Here is a 20,399-nt window from a genome sequence, read left to right as displayed (position 1 = left end):
GCCACATTATCAAAAATGCCACATCATGTTACATGTCAGCAAAAAGGGCCACATCAAATGCCACATCAGCAAAAACTAACTGGATTAGGGTTCAGTTAGTTAAGGAGTGTTATCGGCCAATATGTTAAATCTTAGGAGTGCTGGTGTACAAATCGAAAGTTGGGACTGTTATTGGCCAATTGGTGAAAGTTAAGGTTATTTAAATCAAATATCCCAATTTTTTATAATAAATGTATAAAAATCTAATAACAAACGCTAAATGTTCCATTTGGTTAAGTTCCAAACAGCCAAAAACCAAACGTTATATAACTTAAACCACCCAAAACCGATCTATTTGCTTTAGTTTGGAGTGTTTAATCAGTTTTAACGTTTTGTAAACACGCCTAATTATAAAATTATAAAATCTATAAATAACCAACATGTTTATGCTCAAGGTTGTTATATTCTTAGCTTTGTGAGTTTTTCAAAAAAAAAAAAAAAAAAAAAAAAAAAAAAAAAAAAAAACTGGAATTTTCATTTCCAATTCTAAAGTTTCAGTCTTTGACAATTTAAGTCTAAAGTTTCAATCTTTAGTAATTTAACCTCTTTGATTAACTTGATTTCACTTATAATTCAAAAGTTTCCATCTTTTGCAATTTAACCCCTTTGATTTTTTTTGCTTAAAACCCAAAGCTTTTCATCTTTTGCAGTTTAACCCCTACACTTTTTTACTTTTAATTTTGATCCCTTATACTTTTCATCTTTCGTAAATATATGTTTAACGTTTCGCTCTAAATTTTTCGAGTTAACACGCCGCAACGGGCGTGTGGGGTTCAACGTTTTTCATCTACTTTTCTCGTTTGTCAGACCCATTGCAGCACGTCTATGTTTGACATACAGGCTCGCGGTCATGTAAGAAACATTTGCATTTCATCTAATATGCTATATAACTAATGAATCCCCGCCGCATTGCGGCGGGTGATAATTCTAGTTACTTCAAAAATACATATACATATGAGCAAATAAAATGGCATAGAAGAAGAGGCTCATTTGTTGGCTCGCTATTCTCACCTCAGTAAAAAAAAATAGGGGCCCCTTCACTTATATATATGTGTGAGAAACTAAACATCACCCCGCTATACACATCACGCCCCATAGTATATGTACCGGGGAGGGGGTTCCAGGCGCTATGGCCTAAGATGAAGGCCTAAGATGAAGCCCCTACACATGGCCTAAGGGGGTGTTTGGGATTGTTTTTTCAAAATAGATTATGCGTTTTGAATAATCAGAATCAGATAATCAGCTGTAACAAAACGTGCTGCAGAAAGATTGTGTTTGGATTTGATTATGCTGTTTGATATCACAATAATCAGATAATCACCTATTGAGTGTTTGGCAAATATATATATTTTAAAAAATAAATAAGTGAAATGACAAAAAAAGACATTAACCATCAAATCAAACAAACAATATCAAGAAGCCAATATCAACAAACTCCAGTTCAATCGCTACGCCATATGATTTCGGTGCAAGGTAAGTAAACAAATTATTCACTATTTTGCATTAGTACCGCAATTGCAAGAGATAAACATTCAAATGGATTGCATAATATTTTTTGCAATTCTCTCTCTTACCGAACTCATATACACATCGTCTTGCCTACGACGTGTAGTTATGTCTTCTTGTGCTCCATTAATTCTAATGGATGTATCACCTTCAACATCTCGACTTGGACGATAAGTTTCTTGTTGTGCTTTGTTAAATGCTTCATCAAAATGACCTTTCATCCTAATGTAGTTGTGAATTGCCATGGATGCTATCACAATGTCGACCTGTGTTTCATAAGAGTAATTAACATGCATATCTTTTAATATTGCCCACCTTGCCTTCCATACTCCAAATGTCCTTTCGATCACATTTCTTAAAGATGAGTGATAGTAGTTAAATGTCTCTTTTAGTCCTTTCGGAGCGCGTTGGGCAGCTGTTTGACCTCGACGAAAATCGGGTATATGATAACGAACATCATTTCCTTTATATGGAGCAAGATAGCCTCTGGTATTTGGGTACCCGGCATCAACAACATAGTACTTATCTGTATAAATTGAACTTGTACTTCAATGCAATGGGTTAATTAAAAAATATAGCATAAAACAAATATAACATAATACTAACCACCCGTTGGACGAGGAAATTTCACCTCTGGCTTACGTAATGCTTCTAAAAATATTCTTGTGTCATGTGCAGTGCCTTCCCATCCCGCCCATGCAAATGTAAAACACATATTAAAATCACATGCTGCCATGATATTTTGGGTTGCATATCCTTTTCTACCAATATATTTTGCTTGTTCATGCTCTCGAACTGATGCCTTAACATGTGTCCCATCAATAGCACCAATGCAATCCTATAGATACAAAAACACTAATTACTAATTCATAATACTGTAGACAAAGTATTAATTCTAAAATTTGAAGTAAAAAGATAGAACACACCTTGAACATGGGGTAATACCGAGAGTTGTTTAAGAGTTGTCGAGGTACTTCATCGTTATAGTTTGCTTTAGGCATGATGATGTCCCCGCTAAGCTTAAGCACCGCTCTTAAAACACGATGGAAATGTCTATGAATAGTTTCCCCTGAATGATTGAAAATTTCTTGAGCTAGTCTATTTCCACATCCGTGTGCTAATATCAACAAAAAAATACCAACAGACTCTTCAATAGATACATTACGTGTCTCCTTTAGGTTGTAGTGCATTCTAAGATCCGAACATAAGCTCTTGAAAACATCAACATGTAACCTGAAATCTTCATAACAACGTCTAGGATGACCATTGAGTATTTCTTGAATAAAAATATTTCCTGTACGACAGGAAGTGTGACAAGGGATACGTGGGATATTCATCATATTATGTACTACCATCACCCCTTTGACGACTAAACCACATAGTAGTAAAAACCGTTTCTCATCATCTAACCAATCTTCCTCATTCGAGTCATTGTTCTCATCTTCACTATCGGAATTCACATATTTGTTTGGTATCTCCATCCTATTGAAGTACACAATAAAAAGACATAAATAGTCAAAATAACTCAAAATGAAACATAGTTGAAAGATAGTATCGAAAGTTCTTGTAAAAAAACACAATGTCATATATTCAAACAACGCACACATAGAAATGTCTACAAACGAACATCCAAATAGCAAAGAATAACATCAAATAAATAAAAAGATAACACGTTATCGCTCGTCTATTAGTGAGTAGAGAAAGCTAATCTTGTCAATGGTAGTTGGCGGGTACATAAAGCTTTCCCTTGCCTCTTTTTTCATGAAGATTCGTAGTGCCTTGTTATAATTTATCGAACTTGGCTCAAAACCCGGGAAGTTTGAAACAATATCCATACATTCTACTAGAGTAGGTATTTGAATACTTGGTGTGCTTCGTGAGGCTAGTGCTTCAATAATCGTGTCAAGTTTAACTTCAAGTGAGGAAGCTATTGTACTTTTTCCCCTTCTTGAACGACCATCAGCATTGTTTTGTATTTTCCTCCTCTTGACCAAATTGCTTTCTGGAAATAATATTTCCACATCATCACCTACATTCCCTTCATCGCTATCTGCCTTCCCTTCTACATCCGTAACACCAATATCGTCTTGAGCATCACTTTGACTAATTTCATTTTGCAATTGATGAGGGGTTTTAGTCTTATCCCCAGTAGCAACACAGTCTCGAAACAATGGCTCGTAAAACTCTTGGTACATCTCCAAATTTTTGTCCTTGAATTTTGCAAGTTCTGGATCCGCCTTTAAATTGAAGTAAACAAAAGTTAGTACCTAAACTACGATGAGATTGTGAAGAAATACTTGATCAAACATTACCTGTATTTTTTCATCCCACCACTCACTCGTTGCGTTTATCGTCTTTTTCACAGGATCCCATCCAAGCCCAGATTCAATTCTCATCAAACGATCGTATAACTTCCAATCCCTCTTCATTGAATCCCAATGGTTTTTAAGTTGCAGTTTGGTGTAATCTTTTCCTGTTCGAGTTTTTAGATTATTTGCTAGGTTCATCCACCCAACCTTATTGAAGTGGCTCGCAGGTCTATTGCCTTTATTTACTTCCTCGAGACACAACTCAACAAATATCATATGGGTACTAGAATCCCAAACTGTTTTTCGAGCACTAGCCTTGGTAGATGAAAGCTTACTTGTGGCATTTTCATGGTTCAAATCCATTCCCTGTTGGATGAAATCTAGCCTTGGTAAAAGAAGTAATATACATAGAAGGCTATAAAAGCCCCAAATAGTTCTAATAACACTAGAAGAAACTTTCCTATAGATATTCTGGAACTCATAATCTAGCAAGTACATAAGAAATATTTTTATTTTTCTTATGTTGTATTGGATAGGGTTTGAATTTGTGTGCAGCTAGATGAAATTACACTATGTGCTTGCTGATACATCTGATCTAAGCAAAACAATGTAACCAGTATAATTCCACTCATAGTAGAGCTGTTAGTAGGGCTTGGGGATGGTGTGAAGGAGGCAAACAGGCTGCTCATGCGAGATTCCCTGGCTTCGGAAACCTTTTTTTAATTATTATGTGTACAGTTTCGAGTATAGTGATCAGTATAATATAAAATGGAGTGCAAACAACATACAAAAGTACCAATAATAGAAGTTGTAAACTGTAGAAGCACTAAATCATAAATTAAATTTAATGAGGATGATGTATAGGCATATTTTATGGAAACATCACCTTTGACTTTCAATTTAAGAAGTAATTTAATCATAGTATCATATTTGGAAACTCATATACAACACTACTGGTGTCATTTATTACTTCCATGCCATAATACATATAACCACAATTACAATGCACTCATCGAACACCCATACATACTTATATTTACGTACATGCGGCTACGCACATATATATTTATCATTCACACGGCTGCACATAACTCAGTTTCACACATACATACAGTTGCACCTACGGCTATGATACTACGTATTGGCATACATATACACGGATACACACGGTTCGCTGACTAAGCATACATACCATCGGTCTCAATGAGACCATTCGTACTCGATTCGCATAACATTATACTTGGTTTGCATATACATTCTTTCATACAGTTTGCACACACACATAACCGCACCTACGGTTCACCTACGCGACATACACACTGCTCGTTTATCTTACACATATATTGTTCACATACAACTCCACATATACGGTTATGTATATATATACACTAGTATGGTGCCCGCACGATGCGGCGGGGAAGACATACACTGTTAAGCACATAGATGTAAAAAAATATTAACAACATTATAACCATAACATGAACCCAAAAACTTGTCCTCAGGTATCTGCAAAATTTGAGCAACAATGGGAATAATTATTAATAAAAGAAAAAGAAAGTGGTGTGTAGCAAAATAAAAACAAAAACATGACTGTATATCGCCCATTTAAACTTCCAGAACTGGATGCAAATGTTGTCGTCTCAAACGTAATAGTATGTTGTATAAGTTAAGAGTCAAAGGTACTGGTTACAACATGACTGTCCCCGAGCCGTCCCCGAGACGGGTACCCGACGTAAAATGGCGTCCGCGTCCCGTGCTTCATAGCATCAAAGTAACTTACACTGCCATGTTTATGGTTGATAAGACAGTGGCAGGTCTTGAAAATCGTTATAGGGGCAATGTTTCAAAAAAAAGGTAACGAAATAAAAAAAAAAGTCACTTTTTTTCAAAAATTTACACCATTGCCAGAGCATCAATGGGTAACCGGGGCTACCCCTATTATATAGCTAGGTCCGCCCCTGTGATAAGATCTTTGAGTCTTAACTGTTCAAATCTGGAATAAAAAAATAATACAGCAAACAATTTATTACTTGTATGCAAGTAAATAAACATGTGAAATCAAGTACCAACTCCTTCCTTGCATATATTAAAGCTTTAGTAGTTAAAACCGGCTGACCGACTTTGTCCCCGAGCCGTGAGGTCATTCTTGTTTAATTCATCAAGCGGAGGCGCTTTTGACAGGGAATAGAGCCGAACCTGGATGAGAACTGCACAAGTTCTATCAGTGACCCGAAACAAGTAATGCGCGTCTTCACTCACTTCCGTTTGAATTCCCTTGACATTTTGAAAAATATTTTGACAATTGTTACTTGTTTCACAGTGCATCTTCCCACAGTACTTGTTGAAACACATAACACCACCGCTTTTCATATTAAACTCCGCATATGATGTATACCAAGTAAGATATATATCATTTCCCGAATCTAGTGACTTCCAGACTGTTTGCATTTTAATATAATATGTTTTTTCTTCCAATTTTACAGTTCCACCACATATTAGTTCCACCATCAGCTGATCCACATGGACATTGGAATAGATGCAAATTGAATCCAAAAGCCTGCAGTGCTGACTAAATAAGCCTTTTACATGGTTCGTGATCTTTCATAACTTTGTTTTATGATTAATATTAATGTATTATTAACATCTACTTACTTCGCTAATATGTCTATTTAAATGTGTTTAGCTTTCAGGTTTGAAATGCTTACAGCCATGAGGTCATTAGGAAACTTTTGACTTTTGAATACACAGTTTCGATTACTGATTTATTCTACATATTGACCCATTCTGAACAGGCGCCTCTAACCGATACGTCGATTGGTTGAATAACCGGTTACAAATTAATAACCAATGCAATCAAGACCTCTTATTATTACATTAATTTAAAAATATGATTATATAATTCAAATGAAGGCAATGAATGAACAACAACCTGTAACCTGCAATCTCACCGGTTACAATATGCAAGCTACAATTTGACCCGTCAAGAACAAAACAGAACCTATGGTAGATCACAATAGTGTCTAAACATCTTTAGATCAAGCATAATCAAATGGATAAAAAGAAAAAAAAAAAACTTAGATCACTGATCCATTGTTGTTCATATCCAAAATCACAAATAAATAATAATAAAAAAGATGTAAAGTATATGAAAGCTGATAACAAATTAACAAAAATGACTATACATAACTCAAATTCGAATTTAGAATTCAGCGCAAAACAGTTTCCAGATCAGCAAGTTATGAATTGTGAAGTAAAGAAAAAGCAATATTACCTTCCACTCTTCGAGTCGTGTCTAGTGTGTGCACGGCGTAGACGATTCTTACCATCAAAGAGATGAATTTCTAGATACAGCACATCAAAGTCACCTGATCTAGACAAAATCAGTTGTGTATAAAACGGAGATTACGAAGATCAAACTGGAACGATGAAAATAAAATCAAGCATAACATACTAAATCAACAAATTCGTTTTCGATCGATACACAAAACGAGATTAGAAGATGATACATAGACATAGAAATACACAAGAAAAGATGATTCGAATTGACCTCAGAACACCCCTGCAAAGCGACTGATGATGTGTGTGAATAAGCAGCTGATTGATTGATAGGCCACGGCGATTGTTATTATATAGATAATCATCAATCAACTGATGTAATTGGTATATAAAGAAAGCCCTAACCTGGAGGATTTCTGTACCGGAAGAGGGAAGGGAAAAGTCGAATGATGTTTAAGAAGGTGGCGGTGGGATTCATCGGTTTCCTTTAATCGCTCCCACCCAGTTACAATGATCATAAATCTTCAACGATTTAATTGCCATAACCAACCAAAGAATTGATTTCATCATTGAATATATAACTCCAAGATACGTAAAAATTGAGTGAAACCTCATTGAATGAGGGCAAATTTGGGAGCAGGGATGAAAAATTAGGGCAACAAGGCATGACTGTTGGGATCACGTCTTAAAAATTGGCCGGAAAATTACATTTATGGACATGGGAAATGCTTATATATAGTATATAGATGCATGCAAATTTAAGACACTAATCCAAGTTTGCAAAAAAAAACATATTCAGTTAAACATGGTATCACATAAACAAGAATTCACAACTCGAACCAAAACCGTGACGAAGAAACTGCGACGAAAGTGTTGATTTAACGAGTTACGAACGAGGGAGAGATCTTAATAATTTTCAAATCATGACATATTTTTTATATATTTTTTCTCTATGTGCGTTTTTCTTAAAAAAGCCCACGCTTTTTTTGCGCCTTGCGCCTAGACTCCGGGCGAGGCCGGTGCGCCTCGCCTACGTCTTGCGTCTTTGACAACAAAGGAACCACCAAACCAGCGGTGGACCCACCCAACCTGGCTGGTTTGGTTTGCCGTTTCTCAGTGGTTGGGTCCACTCCTATTGATCCAAACACTATTTTCTTCTACAATCTAATTTATCACAGCTGATGTTATATATGCAGAGTCACATAATCACTTTCTAAGTTTCCTATAAATGTTTTTTTCTTATGTATACAAAGAAAGAGAATATCTGGTACATGTAACTAGGTAGGTGATAAAAGGTAAGCATCAATGTCGATTCTCATCAAATTTGGTTTAACTAGGTTTAATTGATCCCAAACCTACAATCCACTTATATAATTTAACAACCTACCAAAAGCAACAACTGTTTTGGGTGATGATGAGGCTGCTAAATTAATCCCAATAAATGGAATTAATTCCATTCCAAAGTTGAAGTTATAGAATACAAGAACACTAGGGTTTATCTTCATACCCTCGCATTAACCAGACACAATCAGATCAAATTGAACACTTAAATCAGAAACAATCCCGCACAGAATACCCCCGAATACACACACATTTAAACCTTAGCTAAATCTGTGTTCTATTTCTTATGAAACGATAATCAATCACAAGTTTCATATAAATGATAAACAGAAAACCAGAAAAATAAAGAGATACCTTGTGTTTGGTTGGGGCGATGGGAAAGAGATACCGGTGTATTTCGTAATTCGTTCTTCTTCTCCGGGAGTTCAAGGGCACCACAGTGTATATGGCGGTAAATTTTGGAGGTAGTTATGAGGAGATAAAATAAGATGGAAAATCCCGTTTTCCTGCAGTAGGTGGTGACCTACTTTTGGATTATCACGTTTTGATGTCTACAAAACGCAAAAAATCACTTTTTAATATTTTTTTACCAAACACTTAAAATATATTTTTTGCGATTTCAAAACACAATAATCAAAAAATCAGCTTAAAAAAGCAATCCCAAACATCCCCTAATTGTTGCATTTTCCTGGAGCCTTTTTCAAAATTAAGGGTCCTCAAATTTAATAATTCGATGGTGTAGCCAAGCAACACAACAAATTAGCGAGATTAAATGTCTGATGGAAAACTTTAAATTTGGCCTTTTCCTTAAATCAAAATCCTCAACAAATAAATCCATAACATGACTAAACAATTCATTGCCAGAAAACCAAACAAAACTTTGATGTCTGCACCCAACATCACCAATAAGCCAGCAGCAGGACTTTAACATGTGCCACTAAAATTCCAAATGAGATCCTGTTACATATGAAACACTTGTCGTTAATTAAGCAAATAAAACAAAGCATTTAACAATGGCAATATGAGGGCATTGAATGACGGGTCAAAACGGGTAACTTTGAGACAAGTCGGGTTATACATATCATGCCAGCATTTTCTGTACTTATATGATATTTAATACGAGTATAAAACCATATCATAGTTATATTACAAGCTTGGTTTTAAAAAGCGAGAGGCGCACATAAGCGACAAGGTCTAAAACCGAGGCGCAAAGCGCAAAAGCGGCGGGCTTTCGTACCCGAGGCGCAAGCTAATTATATATATTTTATATATCCAATATATATCCAATAGGTTTCTAGCTTTCCCAACAAAAAATATAGCTATAAGTAAGGTTTTTGTATGATTTTAGCTGCATGTACAAGCCAAAAAACCAAAGGTACAACACTATGCATAAAAACGCCTCGGGTACAAGAGGCGCGCGCCTCAGGCCAAAAAAGCCCAGAAAAATCCCCAAAAAATGCGCCTTTTTGGGGCTTCTTGTAATTACTCGAGGCGCTAAGCGAAAAAGCCTCAGGGTGTGAGCCTTGTTGCGCCTCGCGCTTAAGCGCGCATTACAAGAATATTTTTCATTAGGCCATTCGTTAGATCAGATACCAATAAATAAACATTTATACAAAGCTGTTACAATTCGAACAATGTTTTGACCTTTTTTATGGGATTCCTAACAGTTGGTTCATGAATCAAATGATAACGTGTACACCTTTAACAAACCTTTAACAACTACGTTTGTGTTGTTTGGGAGATGGGGTTTAAGATCTTTATCAATGCATATCAGCTTAATTTCAACCTAACAAGTTTATTCACATGGCATGGTGGACTGAAATTATCAAAGGCAACATGACTCTACAACTTATCTTTAGAATTACTAAAAGAAGCCCATACCAACCTCTCATTGATTGCTATAAGCCTACAAGTGCACGCCTAGATTAGCTTTCTCCGAGCACACCAGAGCATGCACCCCAGTCGGGGCGCAGTCATGCCATCGTTTGGTTTTGGTCAAGCACATATGATATCTGAGAGGTTTTTTTCCATTTCCATTTGCCAAAGGTTGAACATCAATTCTCAAAATCATTAAAGGTTTTTCTTAGAGTAAACTACAATTTTCGTCCCTGTGGTAGACACCCAATGGCACGTTCAGTCCCTGAGTGCCAAAATTGAACAACCAAGTCCTTGTGGTTGTCGATTTGGATCAATAACGTCCCTGCCGCTCCCTAACGTTATAGAAGTGATGAAATGACCTTAATAACCCCAGGGACCAAAAGTGCAAACGAGAACCTTCTTCTTCCTCACATTAGCTTCATCATCATCAATAAAAATACTTGGTTCACCATCCCATTCATAAAAGAATATAAATTCAACAAATCCAACTGGTATATACTATTTTGCAGTCATTTGCATCATCGTTCAACAAATCCAACTCCTTTACAAGCACCACAAAATATGAGAACAATGTTTCCACTTCAAGATTCTTCAAGAAATGATTAAAAGAAGGAAAATTAAAAGGAGTTTGACTAAATGTTGGCATTTGAATTACAAGCACAACAAAATATAAAAACAATGTTTCCACTTCAAGATTCGTCAAGAAATGATCAAAGGAAAAAAGGAAAATTAAAAGAAGTTTCACTAAACCATCTATGCGTATGTTGGCGGCAGTTCCTTAAAAATAGAAAGTCGGAGCCGATGATTATTTGACCCATGGAATGTTGGGAAACTAGGAAAAGATGAAGAATCTGCGTACACCATCAACGACCTCCCTGAACACCTCCGCCACCACACGAGCCACCCTTCACAATTCCGACCAGAACCATCGCCGCTATACGACTCTCCAGGGAACTGAACCACTACCGCCGCATTGTAGCACCACTGTCCGCCTTCACCTCCACTGCACCCACATGGCAACATCGAACACCAACACCTAAGGTAAAGCCATCATTTGATTTTCTCGACTTCTATTATTATTTCTGAAACGTCGCTTGAAATTTGAGGTTTAACATACGGCTATTAAAGTTAAACCTAAATTTCTATTTTAAAGGAAACTGATACAGTGCACAGTTTAAGATAAACAATGAATTTGATAATTAAATGTTGCAGTAGCTCGTTGACTTTCACATTCCCGTAAATGACCACTTTTTGTATATGACTATTTATTTATTTATTTTTCATAATGGTTAACAACATACCACCTAAAGCTGCAGATAAGTTGCCCATCATCTTATTCCCCATGGTCTGACTTTAACTGTCACTTTCATCTGCTATACTCGATTGGATAAAGAATTAGGGCTTATGAGTTGAGGGCGGCGGCGGTGACTGTAGGTGAGGCAGGGGTGGCGGTGGTTGTGGGGAGATTTGATTATGAAGATGATGATATGATGATCATAGATGAAGATGATATGAAGAGAAGAAGATGAAAGATGAAATGGGAATCTGGATGAATAACATGGTTTATAGGTTTTAATAATAGTAATATTACAAAAGACACCGTTGCGGCGTTGCCCTTCGAATTTGAGTTGAAAAGACAATATTGCCCTGGTCAACTAATGGTTGTCTAACAGACTTTGTTAACATGGACGTTATTGATCCAAATCGACAACCACATGGACTTGATTGTTCAATTTTGGCACTCAGGGACTGAGCGTGCCATTGGGTGTTTACCACAGGGACGGAAATTGTAGTTTCCTCTTTTTCTTTCATTTTTTTAAATCTCCAACTCCCCTACTCCTTTATTTCTTTCTTTCTTCTAAGCTCACACATTTTTGCAATCTCCTATTTGCTTTTTTTTTGTTCTTTCAATTTCTATGGACGAGTTTAGTTGGCAATCTAAAACTTCAAATATTACAAATGTAGATTAAATATAATGCAACCCATGTAATGAGAACTTTACCAATACAGTGTTCCCTTATGTAATGATAATACTATGAATATTATCGTTTTTTCGCGTTTAGTTTGCTTCAATCTGCCGAATATGTATTATTTTTGTTTGAGATTTGTAAGTATATTAAATATACAAGGTTTTTTAACTATATATGTGTAAAAATATTCATTTTCCATATTGCATTTCTTTCATTATTACACCAAAACGACATGCAAGTCCTTGTGGCATTAACAACCTAGCCTCTCACATTGGTTTAAACTTAATTCTATGATCTACACCCTACAAGATAACAAAAATATTACAAAGGATACCAAATTTTGTTACAAGATCAGTCTTACTCATAACACAAACACATGAACAATGATTAGTGAAATCATAGCGAGTATAAGAAAGAAACTGTTACCTTCTATGCTTCGGATTTAAGTTCCTTGTTTTCAACATCGTTTGCAGCTCCATTTTCTTCACCATTTTCAAAAGGAGGTTGAACTTGTTCATCCTCAGGCAAAGGCTCTTCCACATAATCATTCTCAAAAGCATCAGCCGGAACTTCATAAATTCTAACTTGAGGCTTCTGCGGATCCTTCACAAGAACATACTTTCCTTCATTCAACTTCATACACAAATCCACAATCGCCTTCACTATCCCCCACATATTCGACGTATTCAAGTTAATCTGCCCAGCAAACTCCTTTGGCTTATACCCAACAACCGCCAATATCACATGATTAAAATGATCACGAGGATGAACCCTAGTCACGTACCCCAATTTCATCATATCCGCACTAGCCAATATCGCTTGTGCGGTCCACTTAGCCATCTTATTCGCATTGTTCTTCAACTCAGTCGCTAAAACCGCACCACGTTGCGTATCCAACTTCTTCCTCCAATCCACACCCGAATACTTCGGATCAAACTCGTTCAACGCATTCACAGTCATGTAACTCTTCTTATCATTAACCTCAATAATGCTCTGCACCTCACACCGCACAACCAACGACACATCATTATCGAGCTTCCACCGCCTATACCGATACCCAACCGACGCCACTTCCTCACCCTCCGCCGCAAACGGATTCCCTTCCTCAAACCCGACTTTCTTCCCATCTCTAACCAACACCTGCTGCGAAAAATTCTGATTAACATAAACCGCCTCAACCGACAACGAATGTGCCGAATTAATATCATCCTTTGCCTCCGGCAAAGGCTCTTGACTTGTCTCATTAACCGACAACAAATCCAACTGCGATCCCTCTCGTTTATCGAAAAACAACTTATTCCCAACCCGCTGGACCACTATATCCCAACTGTAAACCGACCGAGGCGCGCACATCAACGTTGAAAGTATCGAATCAGTCGCAAACACAGTTGCCTTATCCTCATTCGCTAGCCGTCTAATAACCGGATCATCCGTAGTAGTAACTTTAAAAAAATTCCTGTTCTTAAACCTCTCCAATCTCCGTTCACTCTTCGGCGTCGTTTTATCGTAACTTTTATCATAATATTCAACAGATCCACAAGTTGTTAAATCTTCTGGTTCAGAAACAGTATACGAAAGTTTTGAAAACGTTGAAAACGGAATCTGGTCGATCATATTCCACTCCGGTTGAATATCAACCGACGATTTTAACACAGCAGCTTCACGCCTAGGGTTTTGATTTTGACCACCGCGCGCGTGGAACACACGGTCACGTCTCGCGCGTTGCTTCTCCGCCTCGCGCTTACGCGCCTCCACCTCCTCGTCACGGCGCTGCGGTAGCTGGTTGCGGTTGTTGTTGAACCGCCATTTCGGACCGAACTTAGGACGCGGCGGAGGCTTTCCGTCGACGAGTTGGAAGGTGGAGTCGTCGTCGGGGTTTAGGCCGTCGTCAATGGTGAAATCGAAGGCGGAATCGGCGGAGTTGCGGTTGTTGTTGCGGTTAGGGTTGTTGTAGTTGGATCTGGTCCAATCGGCAATGCGGCCGAGCTTGTCGGAGCGGGAGAATGGGGCGTAGGGGACGTGGTTTGAGTGGTGGTTGAGGGTGGAGGTGGTGGTGGATTCCGGTGGTCCCCAACCGTCGAGGTTGAATGGAACGTCGACGATTTGGAAGCCTACCATGGTTTTCCGGTGGAGTGAAAGGTGTGGTGTGACGGATAGTGGTGGATAAAAACCCTAGCCGGAAAATTGCTAATGGGCCCGGTTTTGGGAATAAATATGGGCCTTGAATTATAATTTGGGTTTTCTTTGTTCACCTCATCATAAATTGACCCATTTACGAACTTTATGTAATAAAAAAAACGTAAACCTGATAGGTGGATCTCCAATGAATGACTTCAATAACAATGATCCGAACTACGATCTGTAAAACAAGACACCATTATAACTCGTTACAGAAGTAAGGTTATTCATGTAACTATCTTCTAGCGTGAGAATAAGTCTCGGTTTAAAATAGTAAAGTATTAGAGAGAGAGAGTTGAGAGTATATGAAACTTAGGGGCTGTTTGGTAGCCTCTTAATGACCATTCAAATGCTACCTCTTAATGGTTTAAAACCTCTGAATGAATAAGAGGTAACCTCAAGTCTGAATGGTTAAGAGGTAACATCTGAATGGTAAATCATCACATGTCACATTCTTCTACCTTCTCATTGGTAAAATTCTTAATGGTTCCATTCAGAGCCTACCAAACAGCCCATTACCTTGAGTTTTGCCCTCACTTATTTTGTTCGATGATTTTAGGGTTTCTCCTTTTTTTAGGAATTGAGGTTATATTGGGATTAGGATTTTATCTAGGAGATCATGCAGATCTTCCTAGTGTGTTGGAGATTTGACAGTGTTGGACCTACAAAAGAACAGATGATATCCAACAGAGGATAACTTAGACAGTATTTTCTTAATGTAACAGTATTTATCTTATCAGTGTTTAGAATAGCCTAGATCAGATGTTAGGATTTGCAAAGATGTTTACAAACGTCTGTGGAATATTTTCTATTAGGAATGTTAGATGTCACTATCAGGGTGATGTCAGCCTATCACGAACAGAGCTTTAGTACTTAGCATAAATAGATCTCATCTGTTAGAGATCTATTTCATCATTTCACACATTCCCTTTTGCAGAATAGTTCTAGTGAGTGATCAGGATGAATGGGAGATTGTAGAATCATTTATGTAAAACTTTTTAATCTTTTGAATCAATAGAAAAACAGTTAGTGATAATATCTCTCTATTTGTGAATTTTATTGTGATAATCAATATTATACTCTTATACAATTAGCAACTTAGGTTATGTCCCATTTATTTAAAAGTCACACCCTTTAGTTTATTTTATTCACACCCCATTTTATACATAAAAAATAACTTTGGATGTGTCTCTTCATTACCTATATATATATAAAAGCAACACACATCCTTTCACTCAATCACACATAATACAACACACCCTTTCATATATATGGCACCCCATTCTCACACCCTTTCATGTAATATTTAAATAAGGCACATCCCTTCCTTTTTAAACAACTGCCCACTATACACATAATATAATTATACATCTACACAAAAACTAACATTCAATATTGTTAACATACCCTATTAAATAAATTACAGTGCAAAGCCCCACTTTAAGTACAACCTAATCGTCATACCCTTAAGTACAACCTAATCGACATACCCTTTTAACATATATGTTCCCTTTGCTAAAAGTAAAAAACGAAAATATTACATACGAATAAGACAGAAGTGATGATTGACGTATTAGAACAACTGCACACCGGTATTGTCCCCGGTTAAAAACCGGAAAAGAAACTCACACCCCGTCACAAATCGCAGCTCTACAACAAAAACGCACTCTTTAGGCACACCATTGGTATACAAACCATTATGGAACCGACACAAACATTCAACCACCGTCGTGACTTAATCACAATTCTTGATAATCAAACCGACGCGTCTCCTCTGACCACCGTTTATCCTACTGCCTGCCACCGTTTCACGCCCTATATAACCCTTACCACCAACACCACAATAACCACCGGCCATTTGATTACCCATCTGCACCAAAATCGGTATATACATAAATATGTATATATATTAAACCCATGTTTTGTTATGATGAACAGATCTGTTTCGTACATGAATTAGAAAGAAGATTGTTCTACAATCAACCGAGGAAGAAAATAGGTGTGTCTTCTTCATATCAGTATCGACACGTGAATCCTGATGAATTGATATTCAATTTGTCGTTTGAAGTTCCGACAAATCTCAGAAAGAGAGAGGGAGAGAGAGATTGTTGATTGGTTAAACTTTGTTTTTGTTTTAGGGTATAAATTTGATTTTTGATGTATTGAATATTGCGTTGAAGTTAACAACATGGCTACAATCGTACTTAACCCAAGCACCATTTTATATAACCAGCGTGACACTTTTAAATTTAATATATGATATCGAAGAAATAGAAATTTTGGAGGAATTTAATATTTAAAGTTCATCATTTTATATTGGTGGGTGATAGTGGTTAACTTGAAGTTTTCTTACAACTATAATATAATGTTTATTGTGACTTAAATGCAGAATGAATTCAAGATGAAGACAGAGAAGTGTTCAACAACAAAAGACAAGTGATTACAAGGTACGTAGAGATGAGCTCTTGGGGATTTATGGTTTGTTTTGTTTAGGGGTTCATGGTTGGCTAGCAGTTTATATGAATGTGTTTTTTTTAGGTTTTGCTCAATTGTTTAGGTTAAAGTTGAAATTTTGTTTATTTTTATTGATTTGTTCGGGATTTATTGTTTATTTTGTTTTGGGTTTTATAGTTGGTTAGCAGTTTATAATAATTTTCTGCTTTCTTAAGTTTTGTTCTTTTCGCAACGCAATTTGAAGCAAAACACCAAAGTATTCGGCACCAGTTTTGGCACCAATTTGCAACTTTCTCCACCGGCCGGAAAGCAAGATGAAGACAAAGGATGGGTAGGTTTGCTGTGTAATTTTGTCTTTGTAATATGTAATGTCTTTGTAATATGTAATATGTAATATGTACTGACAGTTCTAATATAAACTTGCTGTAAACAAGATGTCTTAGCACCTTGCTATGGATATCTTGGTTTTTTATGGTGGAATAAAAGGATAATGTTGTGTAATAACTAGAATCTATTAGCAATGTATAGAAGAGAATGGGAGTACAAGAGATGAATTTCTTATTGATATCACATATAAAATACACGAGCCACTATATATATAGGCTATAACATTAATACAAACATAAATATGACATGGGGGTTAGAAATGTAGATAGTCACTAATAATGGATGCATTCATAACACTCCCCCTTGACTATCGACATGATGATATACTATTCTTTAATACGCTTGGTGATGCTGCCTCGTTAAAAACCTTGCTAGGAAATCCCAATGGGACAAAACCTCAACTAAGGGAAAAAGAGTGCAGCTCGTATTGTCTCCCCCTGATACTTCTGGATCAGGTATGTTGCCTCATTAAGGAAAAAGAGTACATACACTGTGTATATTATGGGTACATTACTCCCCCTCAATTTTACTTGTATATCTTGATGATGTTGAATCCAATCTTCTGTGACAATTGCTTGACTTGCTATTTGGCGTAGTGTTCTTTGATTTAAGTGTTGTTGTCTACATTGTCTTCATACAGTATGGCTTGAGCTTCTCTTGATCAACTCTAATTTACATACTTCTTAAATATGCTGAAATCTTCGACCTTCATAACTTGTATCTGGATTGAGATCGAACTCTATGCAAGTCTAATACATATCAATCATAACCCAGGACGCCATATTGTTCTTGTGGAACTATCCCGTGTCTCGAGATTGTAAATATGTCAAATAATTATTTAATGCGCTTTATAATTCTGCCTCGTTAAAAACCATGCCAGGAAAACCCAATGGGACAAAACCGTAGCTAAGGGAAAAGAGTGCACTACGTATTATACATAATTAACAACATGATTTATGATGATGTTAAATTAGTACTTCGGGACCTATAAGATAAACTGATACTACTGGATCAGTTATGTTATCTCGTTAAAAACCTTACCAAGAAAAACTCAATGGGAAAAACTTAGTGAAGGGAAAAAGAGTGCAACATTTGAGATTAGAACTGTAATCTTACCAATACAACGTAATATCAGATGTCGTCTTGTTTGCAAGATACGTCAATGCTCTGATCGCAATTAAGTATGGTACTTCTTGACTAAGTAGTTCAACATCCTTTTCTTGGGGTTGATAAGAATAATTTTTTCTATGTCAATCGATCAGACAATCGTTCATGTTCTCAACGAATGAGCTTTTTCTATATAACATCTTCTAGATGTAGTCAGATTGATGAGCAAAAATAGTACATATATACTCGAAACTACAGGTCGAGGATAACTACACTTTGTAAAGGTCATTCAAAATTTTCCTCTTTAGTTTGAGAGTTCACTCTCGATAATGTTTACATTATCACTGTAAGAGTGAAATCTTGTTAAATAGATCTAGCTCATTTTATCAAAATTATACCTCTATTTTCAGAGTATAGTTGAATGTACCACATACGAGTAGTTTCCTTTAAGATTCATATATATAACACATATGGGGTTATTGTTTCATAATGCTTTGAGCATTTTTAATCCTTCAGGGGTTTTCATACAGATGCCATTTGCAATTATCTCGTACATGTATACGATGATGACATCCATAAGTTGTTTTATCTGAAGTCATTCTGAGATTGCGAGGCCGCTTAAACATCTAAAGATTATCGCATCCACTACAGGGGTATACGTTTCCTCATAATCAACTGCTGGGACTTGGGAAAAATCTTTATGTTAAAATGCGTGCCTTACATCGCAAAAACTCATTATTTACGTTTCCTTTTATTTAAAGACACCCATTTATAACCTACTGGTTTGACGTCTATGGGTGTTCGAACTGCTGGTTCGAAAATGTTTAGTTTGTCGAGCAAATTTAGTTCAACCTTAAGTCATGTAGCCATTTTGACTATTTGTGTGCGTACACTCTTGCACACTTTCTATATATGTAATCATTTTCTTCATTGATTACATCTATTGCTATAGCATAATCAAATATATCATTTTACACGTGTTTCATTACGGTTCCATAGTGTACTTATTTTGTACATAATTCATCGTGATCTCATATTTGTTTGGTACTAGAGTTTCTTTTAGAACTCCATTAGCCTCTTTTGGGGTTTTGACAACAACCTTCTTTAAGGTTTAGTATGCAACCACTTCTGGGGTTTTGTATGCAACCACTTATGGTGTTTTGTGTGCCACCTCTTTTGGGGTTACACATTTTTGTGTTTGTGGGTTTTGTCTTTTTGGAACCGATTTATCTCTCACAATTTATTAATATGATAATCATTTTGTGAGTACTTCCATTCGAGCAGATAAGTTTAAGCTGGTATATGTGACTTTGTCACCTTATTTGTGTTAGTGAATGCATCTTGTATTTCATTTGTTATTATTTGCAAATACACGCTCTTTCTTTTGCACTTCAGATTTGTATTGACCACTTCAGGGGTCGATATATAATATGATGCATTTTTTTATGTTACCAGTCTTTCATTTTCTTGTCTCCCCCTAAGACTGGGAATACGATGTACATATCCCATTTATATGTTATGGTGGTGCTATTGGTACATAGGTTGCACAACAAAATAAAAAAAATGGGAACTTGGTTCTCTTCAGGAGACCAGTTGTAATGGGGAGTATTTGTGATAAGCAGTTGGTTTTGAATTGATATAATCAATCGACGAATTCCGTCTCGACTACGTATGCCTCTCATTATATTTCACATTGTGCCCAACAATGGTCCCTACAATTGGGTTGTCAAAGAACAGTGTTAAACCATGTAAAAAAAACAACGTTCCATAGTGTTGGGCATATGCTACATACGGGTAGCTAAAAACTCACATGTAACCATGTATGAATGCCACAATCCACACAACTGTACATTTCAATGGTCCCATATAAGAGAGATTGTTTGTAGGAGTCTATTGTTTGGAAGGGGGAGTAACCAAGAGGTGTAAGAAATTAGTTACAATACTGTAAATAATC

General features: G+C 36.6%; 3 protein-coding genes across 3 annotated transcripts; all 3 read right to left on the bottom strand.

The window, feature by feature from the left end:
- Positions 1-1,571: 1,571 nt before the first annotated feature.
- LOC110919634 lies at positions 1,572-9,142 on the bottom strand. The gene is made up of 5 exons (XM_035985524.1): positions 8,826-9,142; positions 2,711-3,027; positions 2,472-2,614; positions 2,152-2,383; positions 1,572-2,071 (listed from the first exon to the last, which is right to left on the bottom strand). The coding sequence occupies exons 2-5, from the start codon at positions 3,024-3,026 to the stop codon at positions 1,572-1,574; spliced, it is 1,191 nt and encodes a 396-aa protein (XP_035841417.1). The 5' UTR covers position 3,027; positions 8,826-9,142.
- On the bottom strand, positions 3,219-4,217 carry LOC110917589 (L10-interacting MYB domain-containing protein-like). The gene is made up of 2 exons (XM_022162103.2): positions 3,858-4,217; positions 3,219-3,782 (listed from the first exon to the last, which is right to left on the bottom strand). Exons 1-2 carry the CDS (start codon positions 4,215-4,217, stop codon positions 3,219-3,221), a joined length of 924 nt encoding a protein of 307 aa, XP_022017795.1.
- An 81-nt stretch (positions 9,143-9,223) lies between the features above and the next one.
- LOC110918346 (eukaryotic translation initiation factor 3 subunit D) lies at positions 9,224-14,514 on the bottom strand. Its single transcript, XM_022162691.2, has 2 exons — positions 12,746-14,514; positions 9,224-9,428 (listed from the first exon to the last, which is right to left on the bottom strand). The coding sequence occupies exon 1, from the start codon at positions 14,435-14,437 to the stop codon at positions 12,749-12,751; it is 1,689 nt and encodes a 562-aa protein (XP_022018383.1). The 5' UTR covers positions 14,438-14,514; the 3' UTR covers positions 9,224-9,428; positions 12,746-12,748.
- Between the last annotated feature and the right edge of the window lie 5,885 nt (positions 14,515-20,399).

This window comes from Helianthus annuus, chromosome 16 (assembly GCF_002127325.2).
Source record: "Helianthus annuus cultivar XRQ/B chromosome 16, HanXRQr2.0-SUNRISE, whole genome shotgun sequence".
Taxonomy (NCBI): domain Eukaryota; kingdom Viridiplantae; phylum Streptophyta; class Magnoliopsida; order Asterales; family Asteraceae; genus Helianthus; species Helianthus annuus.
Note: the sequence above shows the minus strand (reverse complement) of the source record. Positions and strands in the feature narration are given on the sequence as shown.